The sequence below is a fragment of the Mus pahari genome, chromosome 19, assembly GCF_900095145.1.
Source record: "Mus pahari chromosome 19, PAHARI_EIJ_v1.1, whole genome shotgun sequence".
In the NCBI taxonomy this organism is placed as follows: domain Eukaryota; kingdom Metazoa; phylum Chordata; class Mammalia; order Rodentia; family Muridae; genus Mus; species Mus pahari.
Window position 1 is genome coordinate 87163719 of NC_034608.1, and position 19449 is coordinate 87183167.

General features: G+C 52.5%; 2 protein-coding genes across 5 annotated transcripts in view; one reads left to right on the forward strand and one right to left on the reverse strand.

Annotated features, from left to right (window-relative positions):
• Positions 1-2748, forward strand: part of C19H19orf44 (chromosome 19 C19orf44 homolog) — a 46025-nt gene extending 43277 nt beyond the window's left edge. For 2 of the 3 annotated variants that reach the window (XM_029531739.1, XM_029531741.1), the window contains 3 exons: positions 292-387; positions 1138-1304; positions 2293-2748. In XM_029531739.1, the coding sequence (XP_029387599.1) occupies positions 292-387; positions 1138-1304; positions 2293-2415 (386 nt within the window). In that variant the 3' untranslated portion in view covers positions 2416-2748. Of the gene's footprint in view, positions 1-248; positions 388-1137; positions 1305-2292 lie in introns of those variants that run through there. The other variant, XM_029531742.1, reaches the window with a different exon arrangement.
• Cherp (calcium homeostasis endoplasmic reticulum protein) lies at positions 2728-17000 on the reverse strand. Of its 2 annotated transcripts, none has more exons than XM_021219135.2 (18): positions 16826-17000; positions 16380-16553; positions 12818-13002; positions 12034-12171; positions 11808-11959; positions 10322-10433; positions 10147-10236; positions 9755-10010; positions 8553-8728; positions 6313-6748; positions 5322-5560; positions 5044-5177; positions 4655-4741; positions 4427-4570; positions 4235-4351; positions 3990-4084; positions 3678-3863; positions 2728-3599 (listed from the first exon to the last, which is right to left on the reverse strand). In XM_021219135.2, exons 1-18 carry the CDS (start codon positions 16848-16850, stop codon positions 3559-3561), a joined length of 2787 nt encoding a protein of 928 aa, XP_021074794.1. In that variant the 5' UTR covers positions 16851-17000; the 3' UTR covers positions 2728-3558. The 2 variants fall into 2 exon arrangements, with proteins under 2 accessions (XP_021074794.1, XP_021074793.1); XM_021219134.2 differs by having other exon boundaries at positions 10322-10466.
• Positions 17001-19449: the final 2449 nt, after the last annotated feature.

The following is a 19449-nucleotide window of genomic DNA, read 5'->3' on the forward strand; positions in this document are numbered from 1 at the left end:
CTCTCTCCTCTCTCTCTCTCTCTCTCTCTCTCTCTCTCTCTCTCTCTCTCTCTCAACAGCACACAAATACCTATGCTTAAGTGGACCTGAAGGCCAAGAGGATGAGGCAGGAGGATTTCTGGATCCCAGGAGCTCAAAGCACACCTGGGCACCATGGTTTACAGATCTGTTTCTAACAAATCAGTAAGCAATCTAGGAAACAAGACTGGGCAGCTGCAGCTTAGTTTATTGTCATATATGTGTTCCAGAAGCCCTTGTAGCACCCTCAACAGCTTCTTTGTCTTGGGCCAGCTGGTGGCATAGCAGCCATTGGACCTGCCCTTGGAGGTGCTTATGTGGACCCAGCACCCATCGCCAGTCACGTTGTCAGCGCAGACGCCATAGAAGGTAACAGACAGCTGGGGGTTCACTCCTTCCCTTCAGTGCCTGGCATTACCCTCTAAGGGTGGCTTTGAGGGGTCCCAGGGAAGGGTGCTTGTCATCAGCTGATAGGACCTTGTTGGACAGCCTAAGGGTGGCTGGAACCTCTGTCTCTGGTGAAAGGAACAAGATTTAACCAAACCCACAAGCCCAAAAACTATTCAGGGCTGGTAGTCAACTCAATGGAGGAACCCCACATCTGTCCAGCCCTACCAAGAGGACACTATTGGATCATTTTGTCTATATCCAGTTCTGTTCCCTACTTGACCAATCCTAAGCCTATAATCAAATCTATTTAGCCAGCTGAGTCAGGAGGATCACTTGAATATAAGAGTTTATAGTGAAACTCCATCTCTTTAAAAAAAAATTTTTTTTTAAAGTGTCTTTGAGGGTAGGGTGGGTGTAGGGGTATGAAGTTGCAGCACATAGCCCAGGTTGGCTCAGAGTTCCAGGTTGTAGCACCTCATACTCCTTTGTTTGAGTTGCTGGCATGTGATAGCATGCCCAGATAAAGAATTTTCTTCATCTTTTAGTGGAGCTAGCGTGTAACTGTTGTACGTGGTTAATACAGAATATAGACACAGGAGGAGCTTCATTACTATTAGAGGCAGACTGCCCAGAAAGTAGCAGGTCTATGGGAGTCTGTGGCAGGACAAGGAGGCATGTGAATACCCACGTGGCACTGGGCAGCCACTGAGTGACATGGGTTGGGTATAGCCCTGACAGCCTACAGCCCTGCAGCCCTGGCGTTGAATGACATGCTAAAGCAACAACTGAGCCTGACGCAGCAGTTCATCAAGGCCAGCCATCAACTACATGGTTCCATCCTGCAGTCCCTGGATGGGGACTCATTTCACTACCACACCTTGGAGGAAGCAAAAGAGGTAATTGTGGTACATCTTCCAGCTGGGGAGGCGCAGTCACGTCAGAGATGACTAGATGACTTGAGACTGGCAGTGGGCTTGGCCGTGTCTGGACTCAGGCTGGAGCTCCACAGGGAGCTGCCTCTCAGGTTCAGGAGAGTACCCTTAGCATTTTGTTTCTGAGACAGGGTTTCTCTGTGTAGCCCTGGCTGATCTGGCCAACTCAGAGGCTCTGCCACCTTGATAATTCTTATTTTTACGCACGTGTTTTGCTGGAGATATATATATATATAATTATGTATGTATGTATGTATGTATGTATGCATGCATGCATGCCTGATGCCTGAGGATGCTAAGGCATTAGATCCCCTGGTGCTAGAATTGCAGGCAGTTGTGTGTAATGGGAACCAAACTTGGGTCCTTTGCCAAGGCAGCACCTAAGCAATCTGTTTAGGTTTTTTTTTTTGTTATTCTTTTCCATCTTTTGATATAAGGTCTCAATTTTGTAGCCAGGCAGGTCTCAGCCTCCTTCCAAAGTGATATGGCAGGCATGCACCATCGCACCAAGTCAAGTACCAGTTTCGCCTTGTCAGAGCACTACTGGGAGCTTGATCTGGGGATTGATGTCAGGTCATCAGACCTAGCAGCCAGTACCTTTACCCCACTTAGTCATCTTACAGGTTCTACATTATTTTGGATGGGTCTTGCTGTATAGCCTATGCTGACTCAGAACTTTATTGGGATCTCCGCATGTGCTGCTTCCATACCCAGTTCACAGTGAGATGTTTAATGTGGCATCTCCAGCCTCTTACCCTAGACTGCCCTCTTTCCAGTCTATGTTACCTGTACCCAGTGTGGCTCCCCACTCCAGGTCATCTTGTGTGTAGCACCATGGCCTTTCTTGCCTCACTGTGCTTGAGGGCACCCTGGGGCAGTGTTTCCCAGGCTAAGGCCCAGCACCAGAGTTTGTGTGCATGCATTGTGTTATTTGTGGTCTTGTGTCCTACAGTACATCAGGTGCCACAGGCCTGCACCCCTGACCATGGAGGCTGCCCTGCAGGAGGTGAGGGAGGAGCTCCAAGTCCCAGCAAGTGAGGCTTGCCTGTGCACGTGTCCACCTCAGAATCAATGACATCCATATGGAGGCAGGCAAGGTTGGGGTTCTCCCTGCTCAATAACAACCATATATGGACTCTAAGCGCCCATCTGCCCAGCTGGCTGCTCTGAAGATAACAGCTTGAGGACAGCTGAGAACCCACCACAGGACAGTGGTGTGGTATGGGGCCATGAGCCAGTGTGACAGACAGCATGTGTCAGGCATTCCAATCATCCAAGATGGGACCAGTTGCCCCATGGGAATACTCCATGCCAGGTGCTGAGACAGGTGTGAGCCTGGTGCCTGGGCACAGCCTGCACAGTATCTCTCATCCACAGCTAGAGGAAATCTTTTACAAAAGGCTTTATTGGAAGGCAAAACAGTAAAATCCACAATTGTTAACAGCACATGTGTCTGCTTGTTTATCCTGAGTCAGACACATCTGAACGCCATAGGTATGGGAAATCTAAAACAAAAATCAAGTGTCTTATATGGTACTGAAAAGTTGTAGAGGACTCTGCATTTTATTTATAAGAATGTTTCAAAAGTTTGTGTACAAACAATGGCACCAGGCTGCTCCTTCTGGGCTTCACCTCCCCCTCTCTGGGAATGGCTAAGGAACCCAGATTAAATGACAGCACAGGAGGTACTGGCTGGAGCCCAGCACTCCATGCTCTGTGCTGGAACGGGCTTCTCCAGGTAGAAGCCCCAAGCTAAGATGCTGCACTAGATGGAGGAGCCCTGGACACCATCTTCCCTGACCCAAGGGCGCTTAGCCCTGTGTCAGAAGCTATGTCTGGGTAGTAGAGGCAAACAGCTAACGTCTGTGGAAAGGGATGACAACAGTAAAAGTAACCGATGAACTGAGTCAGGTCAGATGATCCCTGCCTCAGGGGGTCAGTATTCCTTTTTCCTAACACAAAACCAAGTAGAACCAAAACATAATTCCTTCTGACCTCTACAGCTCAGAGGCTAGGCTATTCTGGTTGCCACGCTCAGTGCAGGCAGCCTTCTCTCGGGGCTGTGCAGCACTGTGGGTGGGACTTAGGCTCTGAGCTGGGGGATGGTGGGGTGGGGTGGTGGTGTTTTGCTATCTGGGCACTGCGAGTAGTATCTGCAGCACCTCCTCTAGGGCAAATGCAGGACAAGCCCTCCACACGGCGAAGCTGAAGCCTGTGGTCAGTCTTCCTTCTCTTCTTTTCGAGCCCCAAATGTGGAAACTGTAAGAACAGGGCTGTCACCTCCACCTTTCGTGCACGAAGCTAAGCCCACCGTGTCCACCCACGCCCACTACTCACACTCATCTCGGGCTTTCATGCGGGCAATGAAGGAGTAGCTCTTGTTGCGGCGGTAGTTCTCATAAGGGTCGTCCAGGGCCACACCCACGCCCTTGTACTGGTCCCATTTATCCCGGACGTCACCACCCTTAATTGGGTCCTGGATGCCCTGTTCCTTTGCACCAAGGCCACCAGACCCGCTCCAGCCTTCAGAGGGGAAAGAACATATAAGGCAGGGCTGTGGCCATGTTCCCTGGAGTGGCCACGTGAACCCCCAGCAGGATCCCAACATGTCGTCATGCAGGAAGGGACCACTGGTCTGGGTATACTCACCCATCTTCACCAGCATTTGATGGCCTTTATTCTCTTCTCCAAGCCTCGAGTCTGGTATGGGAGGCGCTGAATTAGAACCCAGGCCGGCTGCAGAGCTGGAATGAAAAGCTATGTTGTAAGCTGTCAATCCCTACAACAGGCCCCTGAGCACCAAGAGCAGCCAGTTAAGCCAGTGGTGGGAGGTGTTCCACCCCGCTCTTTAGCAACAGGGGTACATTTGATAAATTCCCACACTTGTGGCTTACGGTGGGGTGGGGCTCCGGGACCTGGAACGTCGCCGCCTCCCGGGGGAGTATGACTTGGACCTGGACCGGGACCTGGAGCGCGAGCGGCTTCTGGAGGAACGTGACCGGCTGCGGCTTCTGTGGGGACAGCAGGACAATGGGGCACGGGCAGGAGCAGTGCACTCAGGCTTTCTGAGGTCCCCACGTGCCTACCTGGATCTGGAGCGAGAGGAGGAGCGGGACCGAGACCGGGAATGTGAGCGGGAGGAGGAACGTGAGGACTTGGAGGATCGGGAGCTGGAGCGAGATGAGGAGCGGCCTCGGCTTTTGGACCGGCTGCGTGATCTGGAGGGGCCGCTGCAAGGGAACGCCACAGTGAGGGCGGCAGTTACAGCAGCCACATACCACAATGCCAGCCCCATGATAACCAGCATAGCTCACCTATTCCTCTTCTCCTGGCCCTTGCGCCGCCGCGCTCGCATCTTGGCTCGAAAGAACTCATAGAGGCCATTCTGCTCCCAGCCCTCACTGTATGAAATGGTCCCCAAGAGAGGCCGCAGTCAGCCCCCAAGGGCCACAGTGGCCAGGAAGGGGTTCCCTGCACTAGGAAGCTAACCAAGAGGCAGCTGGGGCTCTGCTGGGTGTCCAGCCCCCTTCCCAAATCCCAGGTGACCTCATAAACATGCCCACTGCTGCTGTTAGTGTCTGCCACAGCAGGCTGGATGGCACAAAGCCACCACTCCATGCCCACTGTGGTGTGCAGAGGAAGCAGTTCCTCATCTGCTTGGAGAGTGGGGCCTCAGGCAGGCCTTAGCACCCAGTGTCCCTACCTGTTCCTTGGCCTGTCATGGGAGGGCGGGCTGTAGAAGGCCTCCACAGCTGCGAGTAGCCTCTCACTGGGAGGCATGGGGGGTGGCAGGCGGATGTCTTTGGGGTCCAGAGGCTTGTACTCATGGTCCTCCAGCTGTATGGAGAGCACAGCTGTTGCCTGGGCCCTGAGGAGTCCTACTTGGCCACCCAGTGGATCTTAGCAACAAGGTAGGAACTCAGCCTGACAAAACCAGCATCCCCTCCCGTGCCCAGCCTCCCAGCCAGGGCCCAGCATCACCTTCACAAGGGGGGCCATTAACCCCGCTGGAAGATCGAAGTAGGGCACATTGGGGACTAGGCTGGGGTCATCATGGTTGATGTGAGGTGGGCCCTGTCGCCGCATGTGGGGAGGCTGGCCATTGAAGCCGTGGGGAGGAGGGCCAAAGTCAGGGTGCTGGGGCCCAGCCCAAGGTGGGTGCTCATTGATCCCAGGGTGTGGCATTCGGTGGCCCGGGTGGTGATGAGGGGGTCCCATGTCTGCAAAACAAAACATTTATCTCCAGCTGGCTGGAGTATTCAAATTGGGCAAAACCCATTAGGGTTTTGCAAAGGAGTAAGACAGAAGCCAGCACTTTGGGTTTAGAACTCTCACAGACATGGGTGCAGCTAAGGAGATTCAACCGAGAAGACAGAAGGCCCATCACAGCATCCGGTGGCAGCAAGCTGGACTTCCACCTTCTTACTGAGAATGTGCTGAAACCTTCTCTGCCAGGACCTGAGCACTGGTGAGCTATCAATGGCCTCAAAGGAACCTTAAAGCTAGGTCCCTGGTAGATCCCAACCCAACTGTCTGAGGTCCTTTGAAGACAGCAGTGAGGACACAGGCAGAGGGAGGCCAGCCCTGAGCCCAGGGGATCATTAGCACCGAGACACACCTGTCTGGGGCTTCTGTGTGCAGCTCAGGCTGACAGCAACGGAAAGAGATGAGACACAGGCATAGCCTCAGGCAAGCGAGCAGCCAAGCCAGCATGGCCATGGCAGGAAAATGGTACTTGAAGTACAGAGTGGCAAAGTCTGGCTTGTTGCTCCTCCTGGCCTGTGTGTCAGGGGCTCCAGGGATGCCTTAGCACCTCTGGCAGGGGGCCTACCTCCTAGCATGTGTGGGCGCAGGGTAGAGGCTATCCCCATCTGCCTATTCTACACACACCCTATGCTTATCACTTCTACAGCAGATGCAGAGGGGCAGCCAGGAGACACCCCCAGTGGACATTTCTACACTGCCTACTCACCTGCAGGAAAGTCTCCCTGGGGATAGTCAAAGCGGTGAGGGTAGGGTGGCCGCTCAAAAGGGTGACGAGGGGGGAAGTCATCCTGCATGAAGCGGGGTGGGAACCGGTTGAAGTTGTGGGGATGTGGAGGCTGGTTGAACTGTGGGTGCTGCTGGTGGGGTGGGAACGGCCCACGGAAGTGGGGGGGCCGCTGCATTCTGAAGGGCGGCTCACGCTGGGCACCACCCCAGGGCGGCGGCTCATGCTGATTGTTCCATGGTCCTTCAAACTGGTTATTCCAATTGGGATCTGGCTGGTTGTTCCACGGAGCATCTCGCTGCCCATTCCAGCCAGGATCCCCTCGTTGCTCACCCCACATGCCCTCATGGCTGTTGTTCCAGGGTGGGCAATGGGGCGGTCCACCTTGGTGATGTGGGTATGGGGGTTGCTCAGGGGGCTGCAAGGCAAAGCACAGACATGAGCACAAGGTCTGGAGTTACCTATCTTACCCCAGGTCCAAATGCACATCTGCACATTCATACATAAAGCTGCCTATGGCCACTGGATCCTTATACCTGGACCCACTGGCCTTCCTCCCCCAGTCCTACCAGGCACCAGATCCCAATTGAGACACAACAGAGGCGCATCCCATACCACGACTCAGAATACCCCAGCATGCTGGACTATGAGTCTTATACTGCCCATTCTGTATCATTACCCTACTCGGCCAGAACATTGCCTAAAGTTAGCCTGGAACACCTGTTCCCGTTTCTTGGTTTTGTTTTTTTCGTTTTTTTGTGGTTTTTCGAGACAGGGTTTTTGTGTAGCCCTGGCTGTCCTGGAACTCACTCTGTAGACCAGGCTAGCTTCAAACTCAGAGATTCGCCTGCCTCTGCTTCCCAAGTGCTGGGACTAAAGGCTTGCGCCACCACTGCCTGACCTGTTTCTTTAGCCAGGTAAACAGATGCATGTGGCTCAAGATATTCCCAGCTACTGCTCTGACCAATTACAGCAGGGATGGCAGAATCTTAGATTTGGGACAGGAGTTACACAGGAGAGGTCCTCTGCCACTCCCAGGGCAGCATGCTGCATAACCCACGCTAGGCTGATAGGGTGCTTTTTCAGGCTTCCAAGAGCAGAAGAAAGCTGTAATCCCAGTATCAGAAACAATCTCTAAGGTGCCATGAAGGCAGGGTTAGAGAAGCCTGGTCAGCTTCAAAGTATTTATTAAGTAGGCATGGGGGTGGGGTGGAGGCAGCACTCTAGTTCCAGGACAGCCTGGAACTTAGGCCTGCTTCAGCTTTCCAAAGACTGGGATTAAACATGCTCCCTTGTCCTGGCTCCAACCCCACTTCTAAGGATGAAATTCCATCTACCTGGACTGCTTACTCATCCCAGACCTCTAGTTTTGTTGGTGAACTGCCACACTGCCTAGGAAACCTCAGTAGACCAGACTTCTAGCCCCTACATCTTACTGAGCTTGCACAATAAGGCCTGTTCCCTACCTCCCTCAGAGGTTTCCATGTGTCCACCCCATAAGGTTCACAGCTGGCACTTCCAGGACATGGGTGCTGTCTACAGGGAATATCTATCTCATGTCAAGTAAACCTGCTAGTCCTGAAGCTGAAGGGTAGAAGGCACAGATTTGAGACATGAAGCTCTTAGGGCAGGGGGCCACATGCCTGCCACCCATCAGTGTCCTCTACTGTCAAGAGTCACCAGGAAAGCCACATTCAACAGATAAATAGGCCATGCCCTATTGAGGGGAAAGTGTATTACACCTAGATACTCCAGACAATCTCACCTAGCAAATTATAAATTAGTTTTGGTCATGTACCACATGACCACTGCCCTTGTCTACAAGTCTGTTACCCTGAGCCACCCAGAGTCCTGGCACTGCAGCCACCACCTAGATTCCTGGAGAAGCCCACCACTCCTCATCTTCCTTCAGTCTCTTTCTGAGGGACCCGAGAGCTGCACTAGTAAAGACAGGCAAGCAAGGGCCTACATAGCCCACACAATAGTAGCACAGGGCTTTGCCTATGCTCTAATGTCCTTCAGCTGCTATGGCTGTGTCTGCCTGCCGCGTCACAGGTTCCCATTAGGTGCAAGCAGGCTTTTCCCCCCCAAGCCTCCAACTCACAGAGTTGGATTGCCCCTACCTCGAGTGCTGAGATTAAAAGCATGTGACACCACTCCCTGATGTGGGCAGGCTTTTGACTCAGCCATATGTGCATGCCCCAACAGATTTTAGAAAGTACCTGCTGTTGACCCCAAGGGGCAACTGGGTGAGGCTGATCAAACCAAGGGGGCTTGTTTGGCGGGATCTGCTCATGGGGGCCAGGACCTCGAGGGCCAGCAGCTGCAGGATCCGGGACACCTGCCGAGGTGTCATACTCTGAAGAGCCAGGCATCTGGATGGGAGGCTTGTTGTCATCTAACACAGGTGACATACAGTAAGAGGCGGCAGTCAGCAGGAGAGGCTGTTGACCCCCAAGTACCCCCAGCCAGCCCAGGACAGGACTTATACTTTCTAAGCTCACTGGAAGCCACCCCTCCAAATGTCACCACCACCACCCTCTAGAGATGCAAGAGTGGACATTCTCTATGCTCATGGCATGTCCTGTCTTATCTATTCACAGAATTATTGTTACTTTTTAAGTAACAGCTGTGTGCTTAAAGGCATGCACATGGGTGCATGAATGGTGGTCACTGGGCAGGCAACTCTTAGCAGCAGGCTCTCTCCTGCCGCCCTAGGGCTCAAACCAAGGTCATCAGATCCTGTAAATGAGTTTATACCTGCTGAGCCATCTCTGGCACCCCATCTGTTTCAGAGTCTCTCAATGAATCTGGAGCTCACTGATCATCCAAATGAAGTCCTCCATGTGCATGGAAAGCACTTTACTGACTGAGCCATTCCTGTACCCCCAGTTAAACAGTTTCACCTCAGTCTTTGGGGGAATATTTTGAGGTAGTTTAGGCTGGCCTTGAATTTAACAGTCTTCTGCTTCAGGCTCAGGATTGAGATCACAACCATGAGTTACCATGTATGGCTAGAACTCTTCTGAGGTACCAATTCTTGCTTTATATCCCGGTCTGGTCTAAAATCTTCCTGCCTCAGCTTCCTAGCTGCTCATTTCAGATTTTATCCAGGTTTCTTCAGATGTGGTCCTTTACACACATACAACATGTACACTAAAAACACTAGATACAGGCATGTAACATGTGTGTCTGTCTAGGACTCAGCACTACGTGTTGAGCCCACCCAGCCCTGGACCACAGTTTCAACCGTGCACCAAGTGTGGACTAAGGGACGAGCCTGTCGGGAGTGTTTACCTGGCCTGGACACATAAGCAGATCAACCTTGGCCCAGCAGTGGGCGGGCTGTGGAGCAGGTGTCCAGGAGGGAAGAGTGCTCTGTCGTTTGGGGAAGTCAGTTTCAAGAGTGGAGGGAACCTCATACCTGGCTGGGTAGTGGGTGGGATGGTGGGGGCAGGTGCTGAGGCTGGTGGGGGTGCTGGTGGTGGGGGTGTGGCCTTCACATCTGCTTCCATCTGTGGCAGCTGAATCTGTGGCTGCGGCTGCGGCTGCGGCTGCTGCTGCTGCTGGGCTAAGCTGCTGACAAACTCTTCATGCTGTGTCTTGAGGCTCTGGATCTGCTGCTGGAAGGCCAGCTGCACAGGCTGCACCACTGACGAGTACTCGTTGATGAGAGTCGCCTGGTGGGGAAGAATAGGAGTGCTGCCACTGAGGACACCAGCCCAGGGTCCCAATGGCCAAAGGCTGTGTGCGATGCAGCCAGACTCAGCAATGAAAACATCCTGACGACGGGTAGCCCCGCTGTGTGGTGCTCACCTGATACTGACCAAGTCCCAGGGCGGGGCTCTGCAGCTGCTGAATGATGGAGTCATCAAAGTAGCCGTTCTTTTCCCAGAGCTGCAGGAGCTGGTGCAGAGGGAGACTGGTTAAACAGAGCTCACGTCACCTAGCCACCTGCCTGCCCAACCACCCAGCCCCAGCAGCCCCATACCCGGGCAATCTTCTGCTGTTTGTCCTCCTCCACAGCCAGGAAGCTGGTGCAATAGATGGGTACTACCACTTTCTGCAAGGCAGCCAGCAGCTCCCGGGCCTGCTTGCGCTGGCTGTGAGGGAGAGACCTTCCGCGCATCAGGGCCCTGGGGCAGGACCCAGCCACGCACCCGTTACCATGCGGCTGTGGCCACAGCACCCTCTCCTCAGGAAATGTCTCCCCTCCCCCAAACCAGCGGGCAACAGCTAGACTATCTACAATGTAGGTGCCTTGTCTTAGGAGACAGGTAGAGGGAAATTGTGCACTCCAAGGCTATTCAGAACAAGACCTTCACTGTTAGAAGGGCTCATCATAGGCCTTGCATGTGTGTAAAGGGTGAAATTGGGCGGTTGTGGTTAGGACCTGGTCACTACTATGCACAGATACAATCTGCTCAGGAGGGATTCCCAAGCCTCATAGGGCCACCAAGAAAGCTACCGGGAACCTAACCACCCATGATGATTGTGGTCAACCCAGGGCAAAGCATTTGCCTGCCGGATGCAAGGCCCTGGTTTCCATGCCCAGTGCCACTGAGAGGGGATAAAGGGAAAAAAGCAGCCAAAGAAGGCCCTTTCGGGTGCGCAGTATTCAGGCCTCCGGAGTAGTGGTGGCTCAGCAAGACAGTCCATATGCAGACCCAGGAAAGGTGCAGGCAGGGGCTAATAGCTTCAGCTCCCACATCTGAGGTCAAAGGGCAGCAAGAGTTGGCCAGGAGGTAGGCAAGGGAAGGCAGTACAGGCCAGAGCTTTGTGTGAGCCAAGTGAGGAATGTCCCAGGGAGTGGGAGAGAGGCCATCTGTGCAGAGGCCCTACCCTAAGAGGCAGGAGCAAGACACCTTGAAAGGAAATAGAGTACAAAGCAGGAGGGTGTGGACATGGCCTGACAGGGAGGGGTATCATGAAGATATTTAGGGAGAAAGATACCAGTTTCTCCTGCTCTCACGGGAGCCATATACACTTATCAGCTGTCCTAGCTTCAAGACCATGCTGAAAGCCAGAGGGCAGCCAGCCCAGCTGACTGTTGCCATGTGTCACTAGCATGGGACCTTTGCACCTGTCTCCGACCAGAGTCCTGGACTGTTTTCCTTCATCAACTTCACCCGCTGGCCATGCAAAGACACACCTACCAGGCCCCAGGAGGCTGGAGCCAAACACAGTGCAAAGAGAAGTCTGATGGAGAGAGGATCAGCAAAGGTAGCCCCAGGACATGGAAGAGCAGACAGTGCATCAGCCAGGTATCTGGCTGTTCAGACTGAAGCAGACACATGATGGCTACAGAGGCAAAGAGGAGGCAGCAGAGCCCATGGCCTGCCTTGTGGGGTGGGTGTCAGCCACTGTCCAGGGAGTACAAGCAGTGAACCAGTAGACAAGTGCAGCAAGGGTGGGGACTGGATGAGTTCGGGGTCCCTGACAGGTGTAGGCTCTGGACCAAGTGGTCACGTATTTACCAGTGGTGCAGCACGTCATTGATCAGATAGATGAGGTGTAGCCGAAGCTCGAAGTGTGCGCCATCAGCAGTGATGCGGTTGCGCAGGTGGCCTGCCATCAGCTCACAGTGTGGTGGGGACTTGGCATTGCTGAACATCCAGTTCTTCCCAGCCTGAGAGTCAGTCCAGGGTGAGTGGGTGGTCAGTCGGGCAGGTGACGACACCCCCACCCCATACTGAGCCTCACCGAGATGGCATCCTTTGTGCAGGTGTCAATGATGGGCTGTAGCAGGTTGTCAAACTCGCTCATGTCCAGCTGTGTCTCTTCCAGCAGCTTCTGCATTTGCTGTTCCACTGCATGTGCCACGGCTGTCGTTACTTGCTCCTGGGAAAACCACGAGGGACAGGTGGTATGAGCAGGGCCTTGCACAAACACTGGTGGTCTGTCTTTACAGACACCAAAGCCTGTGACTGCCCATCGTCACAGCAGGCAAGGCGCTCATGGATCACCTAAGCAGAGCAAGGCAGGGAGTAAAGGCTAACACATGTAGTAGGTGCCTGTGACCATTTGGGAGACTGAGGGCAGCTTGGGGAGATGCTAACTCAAAATCAAACCAAACCAATCCAAACACAAGCAAGAAAATAGTAGGTACTGGTCACCAAGCTGGTTAAGAGTAGAGGCCGGTTCTGCTGTCCAAGACCATGTCCAGACTATGACTGATGGTAAACATCCATGTGTGCTATGTGATGGTGGTAAGCAAGGAAACCCTGAGTGGGGCTGGCACTCAGGTCTGTATGTCGTCTCTCCTTTCATTTCAGGTAGCTCATCCCTATAGAATTTGGCAATAGAACCAACCTAAAAGATGGGGCCAATAATGTCCTCCCTACTCATTCATTAAGAATGGTAGGTACCTAAGCCACCATGTGTTGGCATCCACAATGGATACAAGTGCACCGAGTGATGCCTGTGACTGACCCACAGCCCTACTGGAAGGTGACTCCAGGGTCACTGACATTACATGCAGGCATACCTGGCGCAGGGCCAGCAGGTGCTGTTCCTGCTGCTGGAGACTCCACTGGCTCTGTTGGATGAGCTCGTCCATTGATGGGGTGCCCTGGGCAGGAGTGAGGGACGCTGTGGGAGCCAGCGGAGGTTGTGGCAGAGGGGGTATGGATGAGGTGGGCTCCAGCTCTGGGGCCTGCTGCTTGCAGATTACTAGCAGGAAAGAAATGGACCTTGTGAGCTCAGGGAGTGCCCCAATTTCCCTTTGGCGATCCATCAGGTTTGCCCTCAGAGAGAGGACCTGATGGATTCACTGTCCACACCACAGGGCCACCCTGCCTGAGCTTCCCTGTTGTGCCCGATCTCACTGTCCCAAGACAGGCTGAACCTTCCATCTTCCCTTCTCATGCAGGCCTGACCGAGCTACTATGCACTACAAGCCATGACCAGTGATGGAGATGTGGCACCTCTCCCAAGGGTGTGTCTGTCCCATGCTACTGGATCTTAATCTCCCCTTCACTCAAGACAGCCAGCATTCTGGAGGTCTGGCCAGCACACATAGGGCTGGAGTGCCCCCAAGACCAGCCCCATCTCTGTGGCGACCGTCCCAATCTGCAGCCTTTGGACTAGCTTGAATCACTAGTAACACCCTGGTATGACTGTATGAGGCTGGCATGTACCCAGATAAGGTTACTGGAGAGGAGGGTCCCTACTCGCAGGTAAGACTTTAACAATATGGCCGCCTTACTCTACTTTTGGGCCCTGCATGGCCCCAACTGAACATAGCCACACTCTTCAGGAACCTGAGACTCATCAAAACAAATGGCCTTTGGATAAAAGCAAAGAAAGAAGGTGTCACTTAGGCCTTAATGGCACCCTACATGTCTGACTGGTTTAAGTTCTAGATCACATACTTCTTCTGGAAGCTCCACTTTGGAGGTGTCATCATGGGCCATTGGGCTTTCACAGACTCAGGCCTCTCAAAGTCACTGCACTGCCTCCCAGCCTAGTACAGCAACCCACTCAGATGAGCGGTCTAGATACCCCGCACACTAATCAACAGCAATGCCAACTACACGCACTCTTCCATATCACGGCTATCGAGCTGCCTTTGCCTGTATCACACCTAATAACCCTGCTCTACACCACAGTAGTGAGAATGGCCTGTGAGCAGCTTTGAGTGTCAATTGCTATGGAACAAGCAACACCCTACAGCTCACATTTTATTGTACTTTACAAACATAAGACCATGGTAGGGGTGGAGTAGAATTTTTTTTTAACTAGAAAAGGTTTCTCTGTGTAGTCTGTCTCAGAAACTCTCTGTAGCCGGGCGTGGTGGCGCACGCCTTTAATTCTAGCACTTGGGAAGCAGAGGCAGACAGATTAATGCATTCAAGGCAAGCCTGGTCTACACAGTGAGGTCCAGGACAGCCAGGGCTACACAGAGAAACCCTGTCTTGAAAAACAAACAAACAAAGGAAAAAACCTCTCTGTAGACCAAGCTAGCCTTAACTCAAGAGATCCGCCTGCCTCTGCCTCCCCAGTGCAGGGATTAAAGGTGTGTGCCACCACGTCCAGCTGACTAGTCCTTTAACACAATTCTTGCACAGGGTCATTCTAGAACAGTCCTGAGTCTAGTTGACCTGAAGCCCTTTCTGAGCCTTGTTACTTCCAAGCAATGCTCATAGCTCCTCAGCGAAGCAGGTCCTCTCTACTGCATATCACCTTTGTGCCTAAACCCAAACTTCTCTTCTTGACTTCCACCACCCGCCACCCTCAGCCTACCTTGTCCCTGTCATGTTCAATATATTCTACTGTGGTATGGCTGGCAGAATGACCTCTTGCCCCCCAATCCCTAATGTGTCATAGCTTACATGTACTCTCCATTTCCAGGTATGGTTTTAAGTCAAAAGCCTGAACAAGTGACTGTACAGGGGTGGGCACAGGCTTCCTGAGTAGCTCTCAGGGATATATACTAAGGCACGGTCTAAACTCCCTTCACTTACCATCCCTTACCCATCCTCAATGGCTCTACCTTTGACCCCTCCTGCTTCCATGTTCATGATCACCACCTTTCCTAATTCTAGTCTGTCCATTAGAACACACTGTTGGAACCTGTTTCAGCCACCATCAGCTTTAGGATGGTTAAGAACTTGGTGCTCTGGGGCTAAGGAATGACCTCTCTAAACATACATGAGGACACAGACACTCTGATGGTGATTTCAAACTGCCAACCTCTACCACAACTGAATAGGATCCAAAACCTTATGATCGACAGACTCTAGTCCTACCCTACCTTGGCATATGAAAAACCCCTCAGTTCACATGTATGATGTCTCTTCTCTGAATACATACCTCCTTCAAGTCCCTGTGCTCCACGGGCTCAAGTCTGCCTGTCCTACAAGCTTTCTATCAATCACCTACAATACATCGTTGGAGTATAACAAAGTGTTTTTGGCATCAAAGAGGACTGTAGCTCAGCCACTGTCACTTTGATTGCTCATTGGCTTTGCAAGTCCAGACACTTATTTCCAGTTTATTCAGAGACTAAAGAGCTACCCTAGATATGACAGATGTGAGTTCTGCTCTCAGAAACCATAACATCTGCTGTTACTATTCAAAGCTGGGGTATGCTGAAAAGCTGATGCGGGAAGGCTGCTTTGAATTGGAAGCTAGGCTGGATAACATACTGCCAGGCCAACCTGGGATACAGTGTGAGGCACTCAAAGACCAGCTGTGCTGCTTCACACTTTTTCCTTTTTTTTAAGGCAGAGTCTATGTAGTCTTGCCTGTACTGGAACTTGTACAAGTTGGCCACAAACTCACAGAGATCTACCTGCCTTTGCCTTCTAAGTGTTGGGATTAAAGGGGTGGTCCCACCATCCCAGGCTCTAAACTTTTTTATTATTTCTATTACTTTTTATCATGTTTTTCTTGATGCTTAAATCTAGTTTACAAAGCTAGCTCTAGAATAGCCAGGACTACACAGAGAAACCCTGTCTCAAAAGCCAAAAAAAAAAAAAAAAAAAAAAGTAAGAAAAGGGAAAAGAAAAACGTTGCAAAAAACTAAAGGGAAAGCTTTTTTTTTGTTTTGTTTTGTTTTTGCTTGTTTGTTTTTGGCTTTTTGAGACAGGGTTTCTCTGTGTAGTCCTGGAACTCACTCTGTAGACCAGGCTGGCCCCGAACTCAGAAATCCGCCTGCCTCTGCCTCCCGAGTGCTGGGGATTAAAGGCGTGCGGCAGGAAAGCTTTTTGATCTATGCATCTGAAATGCAGAAAGCTATGGTCTCAGCCTGCAGAAAGGCTGCAGTTTGCACAGTTCCCACCTTCCTGCAGATCCGCAACTGCCTCGGCAAAGTCCACCCTGGGACCGACCACCCCCGACCCCACTTCCCCCAAAGCCTGGATCGAGAATCTACGATAGTCTCTCCTTATGACACAGACCCAGCAGTCTATCTTGGTACAGGGCTCCGGGAAGGACAGAAGAACAGCTGCTCTGCTCTGCCGAGGAAACATGCGACTCTAAAGAAACTGGCTGCGGCGGGGCCCGCATAGAACCCGAGGCGGCCGAGGGCCTGAGGAGGAACTCACGCTGCTGCTGCTCCAGTGCCAGTTTGCACTTGTAGTAACTGTAGAACTCGCCTCCGAACAGAAACGAGAACTTAGGGTTGTCCTTCTGCTTCTCCATCGTCATTTTCTCGAACTCGGGTCCGTTGCGAGCCACAAACTGAGCGAGCTTGTCGATGACATTTCGAAGCTCCTGATCTGCAAAGCAGAGGAGAAGGCGTCAGTGGGGGCAGCCCGACCCGGGGACCAGGCCGGGGTCCTCTGGGGCGGGCCACAGCAAGGCGGTGGTGTACGGGTCCTGAGTAGGGCCAAGCGCGCGCCAGGAATGCGGGGAACCACAGAGAGGCCGAGGGAGGAGCGGCGAGGCCGCAGCGCGCTCCGCCACTGGCCGGGCCACGCGACGAGGCACGGCCGGCCGGCGGGGGCACACGAGAAGAACCCAACAACCTCAGCTCAGGGACCGGCCTCACCATCTGGCGGCATCGGCATCTCCATGGCTGCAGCCGCTGGCAACGTCCTCCGCCGCCTCACGATCGCCTACCAGCACCGGCCACAGAAGCCGGCCGGAAGTGGCGCGAAGGGAGACGTTTACGACGGCCTCGCGGGCCGCTTCGCGCGCCATTTACGGCTGTCGCTGGGAAACACCGGAAGTGAAGACCGGAGGAGGGCGGGAAGAGACTGCGTGAGGACTCCAAAGAGGGAGGGCCTAGTGAGACGCATGCGCGTGAGCCTCTTCGCGCCTGCGGCGGCCCGGCCGCTGTTTCCCCGACGCGCTGGAGCGTGAGGAGCTGCGCCGACCGTGCTTTGGGTTTCTGCCGCGTTCTTTCGTACGCGTGCACTCCCGGGCCTCTGCGTCTTTGCACCATCCAGAAGGTGGGATCGGCAGGTTTTGGCGAATCACACTTCCCTCGGCTCCTGTTCCGATCTGCTCCTTTTGGGTAAGAATTTTGAGCATTGGGGCTCCACAACATCACATCAGACCGACGTGGAGCAAAGACATGTCTTCTGAAGCGACTATACACGTTCTACGGAAGGAGAAGCAGAAGCTGCGTCAACACCCCATCCCTTCTGTTTACTTATATTATTACTTACTCCTGGTTTTTGGATGTTAGGTCTCAAAGAGCCCAAGCTGATCTCCAACTCCCCATACAGCCTTACATGATCTTGCACTCCCGATCCTCCTCTTAGCTCTTAAGTACTGAGATGACAGGCGTGTGCCACCACCACACCAGGGTTACAGGATACTGGGGATGGAAGACAGGACTGGGTGCATGTTAGGCAAGCACTGAGATATACCATCGACCTTTAGGGAAAAAAAAGATTTATATTTTGCCGGGCATGGTAGCGCACGCCCTTAGTCTCAGCACTTGGGAGGCAGTGGCGGACAGATCTCGAGGTCAAAACCAGTTTGGTCTACAAAGAGTTTCAGGACAGCCAGGACTATACAGAAAAACCCTGTCTCAAAAACAAAGATTTAATTATGTGTATGTGTCTGGTGGGCTTGTGCACGTGACTTCAGTGCCTAAAGAAGCTGGAAGCAGGCACAGGATCTACAGCACTGGCATGGTTTACTTTTTGAGTTTGTGCTGGCCACTAAGCCTTTAGTGATCCTCTGTGTCTTTGAGCCTGTTATGCCAGGATCTCCGACTTTTCCTGACTGGATATTCTTGCTGCTGGAAACTCCACACCACGATTATATGAGGAAGAAGGATGAGGTTGAGCCTAGAAGGTATCCTGATCCCTGTGCCCTTCCTGTAAATCCTGTCTTGCCTGCTGTGAAGCCTCTTTATAATGTCCTAACCTTGGAGCTGCAGAGATAGCTCAATGGTGATGTGCTTGGCATGGGAGCAGGGCCACCTGAGTTCAGGTCCAAGAATTCAGTGTAAAAGCCAGACAACAGCAGCACAGGACTGCAATCCCCAAAGAACATTGTGACCTTGTAGGGACTCTCTGTGTGGCTCACAGTAAATAGAAGTCTGTATCTGCCCGGCCTGTCTCCCTCGTGCTCACCTGAGATAGTTCCAGAAGATTCTTGCTGATGGTATGGGATCTCCTTTCAGAACATAGTTGCCTTCTTTCCTGACAGAGCCCAGGCTGTAAGGTCTTGATTCTGTCAGTACCCAGGCTGCCTTAGCTACTCATGCTTTCCTTGGTCACAACTCTAGCTCAAGCCTGTATCTACTGAGCACTGTGCTTTGACCAGGGTTCTGGGCCAAACTAATCCCCTTCTATACCTCCACCCAGTTCCCTTCAGCAGACCCAAGCTCTCGATAGCTCTGTCCCGTCCCAGCTTACTCAAGCCTTTCTCTCCTTGACAGTGTGAGACACCGAGCACCGTAGAATCCAAAACACGTTCAAGACCACCTAGCCCCTTCCCCTCTGAAGGGACTTCCAAATTGTATAGTTTTAGTGGTCAAAGTGACTAAGCCTGCAGCTACTGAAACAATATTAGCAGTTCTCAGAGAAATTCCTCTATCCCACCCCACACTGAATTCTGAGAAAGACCACACACCACCCTGACCTTGCTGAAATTTCCCCTTACGTTAATGGCTGTGACTTAATAGTTGTGACCCATAAGTTCATAAGCTGACCCATAAGTTCAAAACATATTGTTGCTTTGCTGAAAAACCACAAGGGCAGGCAGAGTTAGGGCCAAAGCATTACTTAAGTCACTATGCAAACCAACCAATGCCTGAAAAGGTTACTTGTTATACCAAATAGCCAGCTACCCTGTTGCCTAAATCTGCCCCTTACAAAGGTATAAAAAGTATGTTCTTTCTTTGTTCTGGGTCTCTCTTCTGGCCTCAGTGCTGAGGGTGGGGATCCCCAACACGTTGGATGAATAAAAATCCTCATGAGGTTTGCAGCGATGGCAGTCTCTGGTCTTTGTGAGGGTCTTTTGAGGAATTCCAACAGCACCTCTCAGTCCCTCAGGGACACCCAAGTATCCTGGTTTAAAGCAGTGGAAGTGAGGGAGGGGTTCTGGGGGAGATGGCTCAGCTGTTAAGAACACTGGAGGGGCTGGTGAGATGGCTCAGTGGGTAAGAGCACCCGACTGCTCTTCCGAAGGTCCAGAGTTCAAATCCCAGCAACC

Coding starts and splice junctions, on each gene's coding strand:
- Cherp (XM_021219134.2), bottom strand. CDS start 16,850: ATGGAGATGCCGATGCCGCCAGATG. Junction 16,554..16,825: donor GATGCCGATGCCGCCAGATG/GTGAGGCCGGTC, acceptor TCTGCTTTGCAG/ATCAGGAGCTTCGAAATGTC. Junction 4,742..5,043: donor CATGACAGGCCAAGGAACAG/GTAGGGACACTG, acceptor CATTTCATACAG/TGAGGGCTGGGAGCAGAATG.